Source organism: Lonchura striata, chromosome 1A (assembly GCF_050655825.1).
Source record: "Lonchura striata isolate lonStrDom1 chromosome 1A, ASM5065582v1, whole genome shotgun sequence".
Lineage (NCBI taxonomy): Eukaryota > Metazoa > Chordata > Aves > Passeriformes > Estrildidae > Lonchura > Lonchura striata.
Genome location: NC_140741.1, coordinates 76,172,259 through 76,188,345, shown reverse-complemented (window position 1 = coordinate 76,188,345; position 16,087 = coordinate 76,172,259). Strand labels below are relative to the sequence as shown.

Below are 16,087 nucleotides of genomic sequence, written 5' to 3'. Positions count from 1 at the left end.
ATAGGAAAGGGAAGCACAAGAGGTAGAAATCTCTGAACTCAATGGGTTTCCAATCCCACAGAACAAAGTGAACTGGAAAATGAATAAAATCTGGGATGCTTTCAGTGTGCTGCAAGTCCAGATCCTGCTGATTTCAGGGATCACAGTTCCAGGCAGGCCCTGCCTCTGCTCAGACCACGCTGAGCTCCTCACAGGGGTTTGCTTCTCACCAATGTTGTGTTTATGGATTTTTTTACCCAATGTATACTCAAAAATATTGACATTTGGGTTTGGGGAGTTTGTTTGCTTTTGTGAAGTTTATACAAAAATAAAAGGCTGCTCTGGCTATAAATAAATGAAACTGGGCAGGTTTTTCCTGGTGGGAATGGATCAGGGCTGGGGTTGTGGAAAGCCACAGAAGTGCCACGTTCAGGTGTGGTTTTGGGTAAGAGTTGATAATGGTGTGAGGTGGCTGTTCCCAGGTGAGTGAATGCCCGGGAGTGCGTGGGGTAATAACTTGGAATATCCTGTGGCTGCTGTGCAAGGGTGAATTGGGACCCACCCTGCTCCGAAGGGACCCACCTGCAGAGCTGCCTCAGCCCTGGGGCCAGCAGCAGAAGGACCTGGAGCAAGTCCAGAGGAGCTGCTCCCAGGGCTGGAGCCTCTCTGCTCTGGAGTCAGCCTGGGGGAGCTGGGAACGTTCCCCTGGAGAAGGGAAGGATCCAGGGAGAGCTTCCAGCACATTCCAGGCCCTAAAGGGGTTCCAGGAGAGCTGCAGAGGGACAGGGAACAAGGATGGAGGGACAGGACACAGGGAATGGCTCCCACTGCCGGAGGGCAGCCATGGATGGGAGATTGGGAATGAGGAATTCCTGGCTGGGCTGGGATTGCCAGAGCAGCTGGGGCTGCCCCTGGATCCCTGGAATGTCCAAGGAAAGGCTGGAGCAGCCTGGGACAGTGGGAGGTGTCCCTGCCATGGCAGGGGTGGCACTGGAGGGGATTTGAGGTCTCTTCCCACCCAACCATCCCAAGATTCCCTGATTGTTACCAAACAGGTGAAGAATGAAGGAAGGGGGGGACAAGGACAAAGGTTTCAAGAAGGAAATTCCTGCTGGGACACCAAGGGCTGATGTTCATGGAGCATTTCCTGGCAGCACTTGGGACTCCCAGGCAGAAAAGGGGACTTGGGACTTCCAGGCCCAGAAGTGTCTGCAAAGCCTGGAGTGGGGAAGGAGGGTTTGAGCTCTTTAGAAATCAGAGAAGCTTTTGGGATAAATAAAAGCTGAGCAGGAAGAATGGACTCTGTGTAAATCCAGATGGAATCCCACTTGTGGCTCTTTGGGAGAGGTTATAAAAGTTGGTGGAGTGGAACAAGGAGAAACTTGATAGCTTTGGAAGGATCTGGGGCTTGGGATATGTGGAGAGGGGATCATCCAGGGGCTTTATCCCTGGAACAGTGGGAGATGGAGGTTCATACATTTCAGAGGGGTCCCTGGTAAATCCCCATCCAAGCAGAACTTGTGGAATTAAACACCCAAAAGGAGGCTGGAGCAGGAAAAGAGAGTGTGAATCTTGGATCTGCCAATGAGCTGCTGAGCCCAGGGGTGAGGGAAGCTCAGCTTCCAGGGGTCGGAGGGGCAGTTTGGGTGAGGTGAGTTCCCTGCAGCCTGGAAACCTCCAGGGCTGGGATGTGGTGCCAGAACAGGAATGGTGAGGGGTTGGACCAGACCTGGGGCTGTGAGAGCTGCAGGAGCAGAACCTGCTGGGACAGGGAGAGCTCCCATTTCTCCTCTGTCCATGGGATGTGTATCCCAGGGAGGTTCCACACGCAGATCTTTAGGAATTGTGGATGTTTTTTGCATGGAATGAGCCAGGAAAAGGAGAAGAGTCCTGGTGTCCCCTCGGGACTGTAAAGGATGGAAGGGCTGGGAGGTCCCTCTGCAGTGGTGACAGTGACATCCTCACCCTCGGCTCCTTGGGCAGCACCAGGCCTGGAACAGCAGCAGCAGGGCCTGAGGGGCTTTTGGAGCCTCCAGGGCTGGAACTGCAGGAGCAGGAGGAGGCTGCTGGGGAAGGCAGTGGTGCAGGGAAAGGGTCCCTGCTCCCAGCTGGCCCGGAAGTGTTTTAGTGGCTTGTGGGGAGTGCAGAGCTCGGATTGCAGAGATTGGGAAAGATCCTGGTGTAGAAACCCGCTGTGGTCACAAATCACTGATAACCCATTGTGGGAAAAGTGTTCTTACCAGAGGGAATCAGTCGTGGGGTGGGTTGGGTGGGAAGGGACCTCAGAGCCCCTCCAGTGCCACCCCTGCCAGGGCAGGGACACCTCCCACTGTCCCAGGCTGCTCCAGCCCCAGTGTCCAGCCTGGCCTTGGGCACTGCCAGGGAGCCAGGGGCAGCTGCTCTGGCAATTCCAGGTCTGTGCCAGGGCCTGCCCACCCTCCCAGGCAGGAATTCAATTCCTTCACCTCCCGAGAGCTTTGCAGAGGGCAGATCTGCAGAGTTCCCATCTCACCTGGGGTGGCTGCGCATGTGTCGCTGCAGGTATCCCAACACGGCCTGCGAGCTGCTGACCTCGGACGTGCCGCAGATCAACGACAAACTGGGCGGGGACGAGACCCTGCTCAACATCCTCTATGACTTCCTGGACCACGAGCCCCCCCTGAACCCCCTCCTCGCCAGCTTCTTCAGCAAGACCATCGGGAACCTCATTGCACGGAAAACAGAACAGGTGGGGAAGGGATCTGTCCTGATCCAGGCAATTCCCCAGCACTGTGCTGCCCGTGCTGTGTCCCTGCTCTGAGCTCGTGGTAATCCTGGAGTTGGGTTTAAGGTTGGGGGTGAAATGGAGTCTCTGGAAAGTTCTCGGAATTCCTCAGTGCAGGGAGATGCTGGTGTGGACAGACTCTTCGCAGAGTTTTGGGTTGGGATATCCCCATGGAACAGCTAAAGCTTCACTTTTCATACCAAGGCATTTTGAGGGTCGTCAGAGTCATCCCAATCCATAAACGAGGCCTCAGGCTCATCCTTTTGGAAGGAGTGCTGAGGTATGGGCTGAACAGGGATTCAGGAATACTCACATCCCAATAAATGCTGGGGTTGTAAATGCTGCCTGGTAGGGAGCTTGAGGGGAAAGGGAAATTCTCCAGCTTCACTTATTTCCATGGCCCTGGGTTTCTCTGTGGCGCAGAGGAATAGGAATTATTGCCTTGCTCCCTGGAGAGTTCCCAACCCAAGGTCAGTGGTTGAGACACAAAGGAGCTCCAGGAGTTGTGGGAGATTTGTGAGGGAGCTGTGGGGGATTTGTGAGGGAGTTGTGGGGATTTGTGAAGGAGTTGTGGGGATTTGAGAGGGAGCTGTGTGTCTCACTGGCAGCTGATGCAGGCTCCTGTTTCCACAGGTGATCTCATTTTTGAGGAAAAAGGACAAGTTCCTGAGCCTGGTGCTAAAGCACATCGACACCTCTGCCATGATGGACCTGCTGCTGCGCCTCATCAGCTGCGTGGAGCCCACGGCGCTGCGCCAGGACGTGCTCAACGTGAGGACCTTCCCCTCCCAGCCCCTGTCCCTGCCTGGCTCGGGACAGATGGGGCCCGTGGGTGTTTCATCCCAGGAGCAGATCCACCCCTCTGGCAGCTCCTGTTCCCAGGGCTGGGGTCCCTCCGTGGGGTCCCTCAGCCCCGTTGTGGCTCCGGGGCAGCAGCCTGGGTCACTCCTGGCAGCAGAGGGGTTCCCACTCATTTTCCATGGAGCATCCTCTCTTTAGTCCAGCTGAAGAGCTTGGAGAAAGGGAAACTGTGTTCTTCCCATTGTTCAGAAGTTCAGACATTGATTGGGACAGTAATTAGTGTAATTCCTTACCGTGCTCAAGGAATCATAGAATTAAGGAATCCTGCAATGGTTTGGGTTAGAGAGGACCTCAGAGCCCCTCCAGTGCCACCCCTGCCAGGGCAGGGACACCTCCCACTGTCCCAGGCTGCTCCAGCCCCAGTGTCCAGCCTGGCCTTGGGCACTGCCAGGATCCAGGGGCAGCCCCAGCTGCTCTGGCAATCCCAGCCCAGCCAGGAATTCCTCATTCCCAATCTCCCATCCCTGGCTGCCCTCTGGCAGTGGGAGCCATTCCCTGTGTCCTGTCCCTCCATCCTTGTCCCCAGTCCCTCTGCAGCTCTCCTGGAGCCCCTTCAGGCCCTGCCAGGGCTCTGAGCTCTCCCTGGATCCTTCTCCTCTCCAGGTGAGCCCCCCCAGCTCTCCCAGCCTGGATCCTTGGGATCTGAGGGGTTCCAGACCCATCCCTGGAAATGTTTTTCCTCGTAATGGAAGTTTGCTCATTTCCCAGGCAGCTGAGTTTGGGCATTGTTGGGATGAGTCTGGGGGATGTCACACATCCAGCAGTTTTCCTGGAACCAGGAGTGGGATCAGAATGGAAACGGGGGGCTGAGCCTGCATGTGGGGCTGGGAGGGAGGAGTGGAAGAGAACCTCTGGAGAGGACCTTCCTGGTTTGCCTGGGCCAGAAAGGGGGACAGGGAGTGGTTTGCATGGAGAGCTGGAAGTTGTGGAGCAAGGTGAAGGTACAGTGACAGCTGTTCCAACATCTGGCAGGAGGTGGAATTGCTGAGTGTGAGCAGCAGGAAGAGCTGCTGGGAGAATGTGGTGGGGTACTGCCACCACTGCTCAGATGAGGCTGTTTGTCCCTGGAACATTCCATGTCTTCCAGAGGAGTCTGTGGATCGTTCCATGGCAGGATGCAAATCCAGATCCATCCCCATCCATCCCTGTCCCTGCTTCGGGGATGGGATTAGGAGAGGGAAGGAAGGGCTTCCCCTTCCTGCAGAGCTTCCCAGAGCCCCTCTTGTTCTGAGTTCTTGGACATCCATTGAGGATTTTCTCTGCTCTTTTCCCTACAGTGGCTGAACGAAGCCAGGATTATCCAGAGACTTGTGGAGCTGATCCATTCGAGCCAGGATGAGGATGTGAGTGGCACCAGGCCTGGGATTTGGGGGGGCTGGGTCCTGCAGGGTCTGGGAGATTTCTGTTTGCCTCGTCCCAGTGACCTGTGGAGGAGCCACCAGGGATGACCTTGGGATGCCCCTTCATCTGCTTTTGACTTACTTCACTCCCAATTTCTTGGTTCTGCTGCCTCAGTTCATCTCAGTCCTACAGACAGTGGGGATCTCCCTTGGGATTAGGGAGGAACCTGCTGTTCCTGGAAGGTTCTTTAAAATCAGCCACTTTATGCCATTTTCAAATCTTTCTAGCCCTGAGTAGGATTTCAGTGATAAAGTCCAGAAAATGTAGTTCTCTGAGCCCAATTCCCTCAGCTCATCCCAGGCAAATTTCCCTCTATGAGGGGAAAACTGGGAACATCCTTGTGGATTTCTGTTGGAGCAGATGCTGAGGTACAGCAGCTGCAGAGAGGCTTTGCCTGATGGCCAGAACCAGAGGATGAATTCCTCAAACACCTCTGGAAATTCCTTTTAAGTCCAGGAATTAAATGGTGGAGGGTTTTCTCAAGCAGGAAAGCTGAACAGTGCGAGGAAGGGTGGGATGTTTGTGTTATGGATGTGCAGATTAGCAGGATTGAGGAGAGAAAAAGAATCCTCATCCCTGAGCTCCTGAACTGCCCTTGGTGGTCGTGTTTGGGCCAATCTCCTTTGAGTGCAAAGCCTGCTGATGCTGCTACTCCTGGAGTGTCCAGCCCTGAATAACTCCAGGGGGAGCAGGAATGGGATTGATCCCAGCCGGAGCATTCCCAGCCTGGCTGGCCTTGGCCCCAGTGCTGATGCTGCTCCTGTCCCTGTTTCCAGAGGCAATCCAATGCTTCCCAGACCCTGTGTGACATCATCAGGCTGAGCAGAGACCAGAGCACTCAGCTCCAGGATGTCCCGGAGCCAGATCCACTTCTCACAGCACTGGAATCGTGAGTACAGGGGGCACTGGGCAGGCTGGGGGCACTGGGTGCACTGGGAGGGGCTCCTGGATCGCTCTACGGGGAGCAGACAGAGCAGGGATGTTCCTTTGGAGCTGGAGCAGCTCTGAGTGGCCTCTTCAGCAATCTTGGGTGTGGGGCTCTGTCCAGAGGCAGGAGAGGGGGTCAAGGAGCCCAGAGGTCACAGCCTGATGCAGAGTGAGGCAAAAATCCAAGGAATTCCAGCCTGGAGAAGGAAGGGTTGTGTGGGGACCTCACAGCACCTTCAGGGTCTGAAGGGACCTCAAAGGAAGCCAGAAATGAAGCGCCAGGACAATGGGAATGACGTGAAGCCCACAGAGGGCAGGGATAGATGGGATCCTGGGAGGGAATTCCTGACTGGGAGGGTGAGCAGGGGCTGGGCCGGAATTGCCAGAGCAGCTGGGGCTGCCCCTGGATCCCTGGCAGTGCCCAGGGCCAGGCTGGACACTGGGGCTGGAGCAGCCTGGGACAGTAGGAGGTGTTCCTGCCCTGGCAGGGGTGGCACTGGAGGGACTCTGGGTCCCTTCCCACCCAAACCATTCCAGAATTCCCTGATTTCCCAGATAACATTCAGTGTGTATCGGAAGTGTTGTTTTTCCCAGTTTTGCTCCATTCCCAGTGTTGCTTCTTTGCTCTTTGCAATGAACATTCAATTATTTATGTCCTGTGTTTTCTGCTTCTTACTGTTTCTTCAAACCTAAAAACTCCTGGAGATTCTGCAGGAGACTGAAACAAAAAAGGCTCTTTTAAGCCTGGAGGTGACACTTTGTCAGGAAAGGGCTGGAAGGAGCCATGGGAGGCACAGGGGGTTCCAGTTCCTCTGAGATGTTTCTGTCCACCCAGAGCTCTGAATTTATGTGTCATGGGGGATCTTTTCTCCTGGCCCAGGGCTGTCAGTTCCTCCATGACTGTGAGATAATTCCTGGGACGGGACCTGGTGTGTGCAGGTGGGAATGGGATGTGGCTCATCCCAGCACTGGGGAGCCACTGGGACCATCCTGGACTTGCCATGGAGCTCCACCCCTACCAGAGCTGCTACTCTTCCATACATTTTTCATTTCCCTCACTGCTCCTTCAGGAATGAGGTAGATCAAGCCTTTGTGCATGGCCTGACAGGATCCTGTGCTAGGGAAGTGTTGACTTTTCATGGAACCCTGGAAAGGGTTGGGTGGGAAGGGACCTCAGATCCCCTCCAGTGCCACCCCTGCCATGTCCCAGGCTGCTCCAAGCCCCAGTGCCCAGCCTGGCCTTGGACACTGCCAGGGCTGCTTTGGGAATTCCAACCAGCCTCTCCCCACCCTCCCAGCCAGGAATTCCTCATTCCCAATCTCCCATCCATGGCTGCCCTCTGGCAGTGGGAGCCATTCCCTGGGTCCTGTCCCTCCATCCTTGTCCCCAGTCCCTCTGCAGCTCTCCTGGAGCCCCTTCAGGCCCTGGAATGCGTTGGAAGCTCTCCCTGGATCCTTCCCTTCTCCAGGGGAACATTCCCAGCTCTCCCAGCCTGGATCCCTGGGATCTGAGGGGCTCCAGCCCTGCAGCAGCTCCGGGGCCTCCTTGGGGCTCTCCAGCAGCTCCAGGTGCTGCTGCTGTTGGGCTCTGGAGCTGGGGGCTCTGGAGGTCACATCCCTGACTGGAGCCTGTGGTCTCTCCTCTGGTCTGCTCTGAGCCCTCAGAATTGTGGAGATGGGATTGCAGCTCCCTCATTCCCCCTGGGAAATCCCAGAACCTTTAATGAGGGCTGTGATTCCCTGCAGTGGGAAGGGTGAAGGCCATGGAAGACATGGCACTTACAGACTTTTTTGGTAATTTTAGGCTTTCTTCATAGTTTTGGAGAGGGCTGTGGGACCCTGCACTTCCAGGAACCATCTCCAGAATTCCTGCTCAGAATAAAGGAGCATTCTGGGCAAAGGGCTTCTTTTGTTCTTCCCTTTCTTCTGAAGGTCACAAAGCTCAGTACCCTTCCTGGCCAATTTTCCCAGCATTACAGTGACCTTCTGGGTCTTGGATAACTTTTGTCATCCCTGAGTCAGGAATGAATGATCAGCATGAAAGAGGTGGAATCAGGGAATGAGCCCCAAATCCAGGTTCAGGAGCTGCTGGCTGGGTGCTATAAAGGGAATTTGGTTCATTACAGAAAATTGCCTCCTTTACCTCCCCTTCTCTGCTGACAGAGGGTATTTAGATGCTCCTTATTCAAATAATGCTCCCTCATGAATTATTCACCTGTTTTCACTTTTTTTTCTCATATTTTATTTATACCCATGGAAAGGAGACTTTTTTGGAATGTTAGATAATAGTCAGGATTGGGCTGTGAACTCCAGGGGTGCTGGGTTTGGCTGGATGTGAAACTGGGGAAGGCTGGGAAGGGACTTCCTGAGGTCTGGATTTTGGGGAGCTGTCCCTGAGGGATGGAGTTGGGATGTGGTGGGGAGCAGGAGCTTCAGGAGCTGGAGCAACAACTGACAGAACCAGAGCAGACAGTCTTAAACTGAGCCCAGGGAAATCCAGGTGGGAGAGCAGGAAAAAGCTTTTCCAGAAAGGAGATGAAGCTCTGGGATGGCTGCCCGGGGAGGTGGTGGAGTCACCAGGCCTGGATGTGTTTGAAAAGCCTGGATGTGGCACTGGGTGCCAGGATCTCGGTGCTCCTGGAGCTCTCTCCCAACCCAGGCATTGTGTGATTGTGTGAGCTGGGGAGCAGGGCTGGCCTCAGCCTCCTGTTCCTCCCACCCACCATTCCTGGTCTGGCGCAGCGCAGCGGGAAGAGCGGGATGTTCCCTTTGCCTCCCGTGGTTGCCCACAGCCCCGGGGGGCGCAGCAGCCCCAGCCCCGTGTGAGTGACCCCCTGTGTCCCCAGGCAGGAGTGTGTGGAGCAGCTCCTCAGGAACATGTTCGACGCGGAGCAGAGCGAGACCTGCATCGTGAACGGAACCCAGGTGCTCCTGACGCTGCTGGAAACACGGCGCTCCGGGTGAGCCGGGACCGCCGGGACCACCGGGATCACCGGGATCACCGGGACCGCCCGGGGGCTCCGGCCTGGGCTGCGGGCACACAGGGACAGGCACTGCCCAGACACAGGGAATTGCTTCAGCCTGGAAGAGGGGAGTCTTAGATGGGACACTGGGAGGGAGTTCCTGCCTGGCAGGACGGGCAGGCCCTGGCACAGCTGCCCGGAGCAGCCCCTGGATCCCTGGCAGTGTCCCAGGCCAGGCTGGACACTGGGCTGGAGCAGCTTGGGATGGTGGGAGGAACAAACGTTTGTTAGCTAACCTGCTGAGCCATTCCCTTTGGAAGTGTTTGGGAATTTGGAGCCCCAGGAAGCACTTTAGGAATATGGTTTGCCAGCTCTGCTGGGAGGTTATTTCTGGTCAGCTCCTCCTGAGCTCGGCACAGGTTTGGTTGTGTGAGGAGCAGCTGGGAAATGATACCAACAATAACTATTGCAGTATAATAAGTAATAGAAATAACTAATATAATAGAATCAATACCATGCAGGTATGGGAATCTGTTCGGGAACTGAATATTACTATTTTTCATCCTTATTTTTGAAGAGAAAACCACTGACATGGCCAGTGTGACTGGAGGCTCTTTAACAAAATCTCCACCTCTGGATACTGGGGCAGTTCTGGGCCCCAGGAGAAGGAAGATGGAATGTGGGAAGTGTAGAAAGTAAATGGTTTTAGTGGAATTGCTGATTAAACACCCAGTTGGGCACTGGTTTAATATCATAAAGTCTCAGAATCCTAGGATGGAGTGGGTTGGGAGGGACCTTGAGGACCCTGGTCTCATTTGGTTGTTCAGAATGGGAAGAGGAAATGGTGAGTGACTCCGAGTGAATCCTGGTGTTCCCTCAGAGTGGAAGGCCTGATGGACTCGTACACTCAGGGATTCGAGAGGTCTTACACTGTCAGCAACAGCATCTTACACGGCATCCAGCCCCGGCTCAAGGACTTCCACCAGCTGCTGCTGCACCCACCCAAGGTACCGCTGGCGTTCCCAGGGGTCCCGACAGCCCCAGCAAGGACACGTGGCCAGGGGAGGGAAAGCCACATGCAGACTCTGCAAGTGTAACGGGCAGGGATGAGCAGCAGGAGTCTGCATCAGGAATCTGCACAGGAGTCCGAGGGTTGCATTCAGGGAAATCTTTGGGACTGGGAGATTGACTGGAGATGGGAAGGGATGGAGAGGAAGGAACTTTCAGTGGATAGCTGGATTTTAATCTTCTGGTTTGAAAGGCAAATCTCCCAGTGACCCCAGAACTATCCTCTTGGGAAGGTGGTTTAGGTTTCCCTGCTGAGAACATTCCTTAAATGGGTGGGTTCTGTTAAATGCGAGAGTCCCCGAACAGGTGGGGTTGTTAGGGATTATCCAGTGCAGCCCCCTGCGGGGCAGGGCCACCTGGAGCAGGTGACACGGGGACACGTCCAGCTGGGTTTGGGATGTCTGCGCAGGGACACGTCCAGCTGGGTTTGGGATGTCTGCGCAGTGGGGCACTCAGGCCCTCCCTGGGCAGTGGTTCCAGGGCCCTGCCCCTCCGTGGAAAGCTCTTCCCCCTGGTGAGGTGGAGTTCCCGTGGTTGATTTAAGCCAAGGCCGTGTAGAACCGTGGCGCGCTGTGGGAACGTTCTCCTCCCTGACTGCCCCCCTGCTCCTCAGAAACCGGCGATCCTGACCACGCTGGGGGTGCTGGAGGAGCCGCTGGGGAACGCGCGGCTGCACGGCTCGCGGCTGATCGCGGCGCTGCTGCACACCAACACCCCCAGCATCAACCAGGAGCTCTGCAGGCTCGGCACCATGGACTTGTTACTTGTGAGTGTCGGGGCGCCGCGGCAGGGACGGGGCGGCTGCACCTGGGATCCCTCCTGGGCAGGCCTTGTGCCGGCAGGACACAAGGAGCAGATCCCTGCAGGAGCTTTTGGCACTCAGATCTGACTGGTTGGGGTTTTGGACTGAGCCTCACACTTCCAATTCCATGTCGGTTCAGTGGAGAAGGTGTGAAACAGCCTGTGCTGGGAGTGTGAGCTCCTGGAATGATGAGAGATGAACCTGAGGCTGGAAAAAGCCTCCCAGAACCTGTGCAGCCTTAAGAGAACTAATTCCACCCTTAGCAGTGATTTAGTTCCTGTTTTTCCTAGGCTTCACTGAGCCCCAGTAGAGTTAAGTTGTTTAATTCAGTGTGTCTGTGCTGTGAGTGCTGTCTGTGTGAGAGGATTTCTAAGTGCTCCATTTATTGGGAATATTCACTGATTTCCCAACAGACTGAGTGCCCTGGGAATGCAGAGCCCAGCCTGCAGTGAGTGCTGGCATGTAGCAGGAAAACCGTTTGAGTGGAATTGCTTGATCAAACAACAGCTTGGGCAACAATTTAATATCCCTGAGTCCCAGAATCCCGGGATGGGTTGAATTGGGAAGGTCCTTAAAGATCCCTGATACCATTAAAACCAGGAAAATTCATCCCAAGTAAACCCTTCCATCTCTTGTTTCTCCTCCAGGATTTATTTTTTAAATACACGTGGAATAACTTTTTGCATTTCCAAGTGGAGCTGTCCATAGCAGCCATCCTGTCCCACTCGGTGCACGAGGGGAAGCCCAGCCCGGGGGAGCCGGGCAGCAAAGAGGAGGCTCCGAGCGGGAACGCGGCCCCGGAGCCAGCGGCGCCCACGGAGCCCTCGGGGCCGCCGGCCGGAGCCACCGAGAACGTCATGGTCACCCACGTGAGAGCTGGGCTGGGGGCAGCAGGGTGCCTGGGATGGGCTGGGGGCAGCAGGGATCAGTGGGATGGGCTGGGGGCAGCAGGGATCCCTGGGATGGGCTGGGGTCAGCAGGGATCAGTGGGATGGGCTGGGGGCAGCAGGGATCAATGGGATGGGCTGGGGGCAGCAGGGATCAGTGGGATGGGCTGGGGGCAGCAGGGTGCCTGGGATGGGCTGGGGTCAGCAGGGATCAGTGGGATGGGCTGGGGGCAGCAGGGATCAGTGGGATGGGCTGGGGTCAGCAGGGATCTGGGATGGGCTGGGGGCAGCAGGGTGCCTGGGATGGGCCGGGGGCAGCAGGGATCCCTGGGATGGGCTGGGGGCAGCAGGGATCAGTGGGATGGGCTGGGGTCAGCAGGGATCAGTGGGATGGGCTGGGGTCAGCAGGGATCTGGGATGGGGATGGGGTCAGCAGGGGTCTCTGGGATGGGCTGGGGTCAGCAGGGATCCCTGGGATGGGCTGGGGTCAGCAGGGATCAGTGGGATGGGCTGGGGTCAGCAGGGATCTGGGATGGGGATGGGGTCAGCAGGGATCAGTGGGATGGGCTGGGGTCAGCAGGGATCAGTGGGATGGGCTGGGGGCAGCAGGGATCAGTGGGATGGGCTGGGGGCAGCAGGGATCCCTGGGATGGGCTGGGGTCAGCAGGGATCAGTGGGATGGGCTGGGGGCAGCAGGACATCCTTGGGGTCAGCTGTTCCAAAGCAGGCACTTGTCTCCTTGTGGAATTATTATTATTATTATTATTATTATTATTATTATTATTATTATTATTAACAACAACAACAACAAAACAACAACAATAATAATAATAATAATAATAATAATTTTTATATGTAATTTTTAGTTGGTTTTGTTACAATTTATTGCCTTTAAAAAATATTTTTATCATTTATTATCAATTTTTAGTGGGCTTTATTATTATTTATTATCAGTCGTAGTGGTTCTCACGGAGCTGTGGTTGCTGTTGTCTCTTTATTTGCAGCATCTCATTAAAACTCCCCTCATTTAATGACCATGTGAATCCCTTGGCATTTATTAAAATTATCCCTATTTATTATTAAAATTATCCCCATTTATTGTTAAAATTCAATTTTTTTAGTAAAAATTACTACAAATTTTGGACAAAAATCTACCCAAGCACATTGCAGCTGTTAGTGGCCAGGCCTCAGCGTGGTGGTTGGAAGATGCCAGCAGTGCTTTAATTCCTGCTGCTGGGAGGCTCTGGAGCAGCCTGGGGATGCTCCAGTGCTGCTGCTCCGCTGGGATCCTCTGAAATCACCAGGAAGGAGTTGGGCTCCTGGGCAGGACGAGGGCTGGGCTTTGAGCTGGAGGAGGAGCGAGGGAAGGAGCAGCAGGATCCACAGTTCTCTTGGAAAATCCCAAACCTTGTCCCTTTTCCCCACAGCTGTTCCAGAAGTGCTGCCTGGTGCAGAGGATATTGGACGCCTGGGAAGCCAATGACAAAATCCAGTAAGGAATTGCTGGCCCGGGGCTGCACGCTGACTCTGGAATATTCTTGGAGAATTTCCGTGTTAATGGTGTCCAGACAGACTTGGGTTTTGGTTGGGATTTGGAACTAGGGTGGTCTGCGTGCTGACAAGCCAAATTCCCAAATAGACAGGATTTGAAGGCATGATGGGATTTATGGGTGTTTCCAACACCCCAGCCCAAACACTGTCTTCTGCTTTACTGCTTCTCAGGGAATCCCATGGAATATTCACTTAAGTTTTTTTTTTGTTTTGTTTGTTTTAAATGCACAATTTTATTCTTCCTGTTGGAAGCTGGGATGGCCAGGCATTTGTGGCCTGGATTTCCTATTTTAGCTTTATATACCCCTTGGATTTTGTGCTGATTAGAACTAAATATTCTAAAAGAACTGAAACATTAAACTGGAAATATTCCAGAGGCTCCAGTTTCTGTGTCCAGCTCAGTGTTTAGTCCTCCCTCTCTATTTTGAGCTCCTGGTTGCTTCCAAGGGCTTTGGAGTCCCACTGGAATTGTTCAGGCCATAATTGGTGGATTGAGATCTGGATTACATTTTTTTTGTTGGTGTGGTTTGGGTTTTTGGGTTTTTGGTTCTTTTTACAACCCCTTGTCCACGTAAGGAATTTTGCCGGGTATTTCCTTGCCCAGTTCTGTAGAACCATAAATATCCCTGGGTGCTGCTTGGGAGTTGCCTTGATTAAACCAGAAAGGAGCCAGAGCTCATCCCTATTTCCTGCCAGAGTTCCAGTCACCACCACACTGGAAAGAATCTGAATGGAAGGAAAAAAATAGGGATTTAAGTAGAGGAATCTCAGCTGGGGCTTTGAGAAAGTGGAGTTTCCAGGAAGAATCCTGGCCACTCTCAGTGGGCAGATGGAGACCAGCAGGGCCTGCCCCTGGATCCCAGGAATGTCCAAGGCCAGGCTGGACACTGGGGCTGGAGCAGCCTGGGACAGTGGAGGTGTCCCTGCCATGGCAGGGGTGGCACTGCAGGGGCTCTGGGGTCCCTGACCACCCAAAGTGTTCCCTAAGCTGAGCACGGCTCCCCTCTGCAGGAAGGGAAGCAGTGAGGAGCCAGGGAAGGGATTCGGGGCTGCTCGGGCTCTGTGCTGGTTTTATCCCAAGGGGAATCCCATGGTTGGATGGGAATGTCTTCTGTTCCTGGGGACTCACTGCTGCAATCCCAGCCCCACCCTGGAGCTCTGCCACTAGCTGTGCTGTAGCTCCTTAACTCTGGGAGTTTTCTTCCCTGGGAATTACAGTCAAGATTTATTCCTGCATCTTTTCCATGTGTAGCTCCTTGTTTGGAGCCCCTCCCATGTTACCTGAGCAGGAGGAGGAATAGGAGGGAGCAGGGCAAAATGTGTGGGGGACGAGCTCATCCCATCCTGCCAGAGCAGGGCTGATCCCTGCTGCAGTTCTGCAGGGAACTCTGGGATGTGTGAGGCTGGAGTTCTGTGGCCATTGGGGTGGGAATGCCGTGGGCATTGGGGCAGGAATGGTGTGGCCATTGGGGCTGGAATGCTGTGGCCAGTGGGACTAGAATATCAGGGCCATTGGGGCAGGAATTCTGTGGCCGTTGTGGCTGGACTTCTGTGGCCATTTGGGCTGGAATTCTGTGGCCATTGTGGCTGGACTTCTGTGGCCATTGGAACAGGAATGCTGTGGCCATTGTGGCTGGAATACTGTGGCCATTGGGGCAGGAATGCTGTGGGCATTGGGGCAGGAATGCTGTGGGCATTGGGGCAGGAATGCTGTGGGCATTGGGGCTGGAATACCAGGGCCATTGAGGCAGGAATGCTGTGGGCATTGGGGCAGGAATGCTGTGGGCATTGGGGCTGGAATGCTGTGGCCATTGGGGCTGGAATGCTGTGGCCAGTGGGACTAGAATATCAGGGCCATTGGGGCAGGAATTCTGTGGCCGTTGTGGCTGGACTTCTGTGGCCATTGGGGCAGGAATTCTGTGGCCATTGTGGCTGGACTTCTGTGGCCATTGGGGCAGGAATGCTGTGGCCGTTAAGGAGTTCTGGGGCCATTCCCAGGGCTCTGTCCTGGCTCCGTGTGTATCCTGGCTCCATCGCTCCATCGCTTCATCGCTCCATCCCAGCTCCATAGGTATCCCGGCTCTCTAGGTGTCCCAGCTCCGTGGGTGTCCCAGCTCCATGGGTATCCCATCCTGGCTCCGTGGGTATGCTGGTTCCATGGGTATCCTGGCTCTGTGGTTATCCCGGCTCTGAGGGTGCCCCGGCTCCGTGGTTAGCCTGGCTCTGTGGTTATCCCAGCTCTGTGGGTATCCCAGCTCTGTGGTTATCCCAGCTCTGTGGTTATCCCGGCTCCGTGGTTATCCTAGCTCCATGGGTATCCCAGCTCTGTGGGTATCCCGGCTCCGAGGGTATCTCAGCTCCGTGGTTATCCCGGCTCTGTGGGTATCCCAGCTCTGTGGTTATCCCAGCTCCGTGGTTGTCCCAGCTCTGTGGGTATCCCAGCTCTGTGGTTATCCCAGCTCTGTGGGTATCCCGGCTCCGAGGGTATCTCAGCTCTGTGGGTATCCCAGCTCCGTGGTTGTCCCAGCTCTGTGGGTATCCCAGCTCTGTGGGTATCCCAGCTCTGTGGGTATCCCAGCTCTGTGGGTATCCCGGCCCCATGGGTATCCCGGCTCCGAGGATGTCCCAGCCCCGAGGTTATCCCGGCTCCGAGGATGTCCCGGCCCCGAGGTTATCCCGGCTCCGAGGGTAGTGGCTGCTCTCTGTTCCAGGGCAGAGGGCGGCAGGAGGAGAGGGAACATGGGGCACCTGACCCGCATCGCCAACGCCGTGGTGCACAACATGGAGAAGGGACCCATGCAGGCCCAGATCAGCGACTTCATCAAAGGTACCGCCTGCTCCTCCTCTCCTCCTCTTCCTCCTCCTTCAGCTCCCCCTCACTGCT

The 16,087-nt window shown here is 55.1% G+C and overlaps 1 protein-coding gene across 5 annotated transcripts in view; it reads left to right on the top strand.

The window, feature by feature from the left end:
• Positions 1-16,087, top strand: part of PPP6R2 (protein phosphatase 6 regulatory subunit 2) — a 67,131-nt gene that overhangs the window by 36,252 nt on the left and 14,792 nt on the right. For 4 of the 5 annotated variants that reach the window (XM_021546362.4, XM_021546364.4, XM_021546361.4 and 1 more), the window contains 10 exons: positions 2,521-2,707; positions 3,377-3,514; positions 4,882-4,947; positions 5,782-5,894; positions 8,779-8,892; positions 9,776-9,902; positions 10,577-10,729; positions 11,413-11,634; positions 13,080-13,144; positions 15,915-16,030. In XM_021546362.4, the coding sequence (XP_021402037.3) occupies positions 2,521-2,707; positions 3,377-3,514; positions 4,882-4,947; positions 5,782-5,894; positions 8,779-8,892; positions 9,776-9,902; positions 10,577-10,729; positions 11,413-11,634; positions 13,080-13,144; positions 15,915-16,030 (1,301 nt within the window). The remainder of the gene's footprint in view (positions 1-2,520; positions 2,708-3,376; positions 3,515-4,881; positions 4,948-5,781; positions 5,895-8,778; positions 8,893-9,775; positions 9,903-10,576; positions 10,730-11,412; positions 11,635-13,079; positions 13,145-15,914; positions 16,031-16,087) is intronic. The other variant, XM_085569463.1, reaches the window with a different exon arrangement.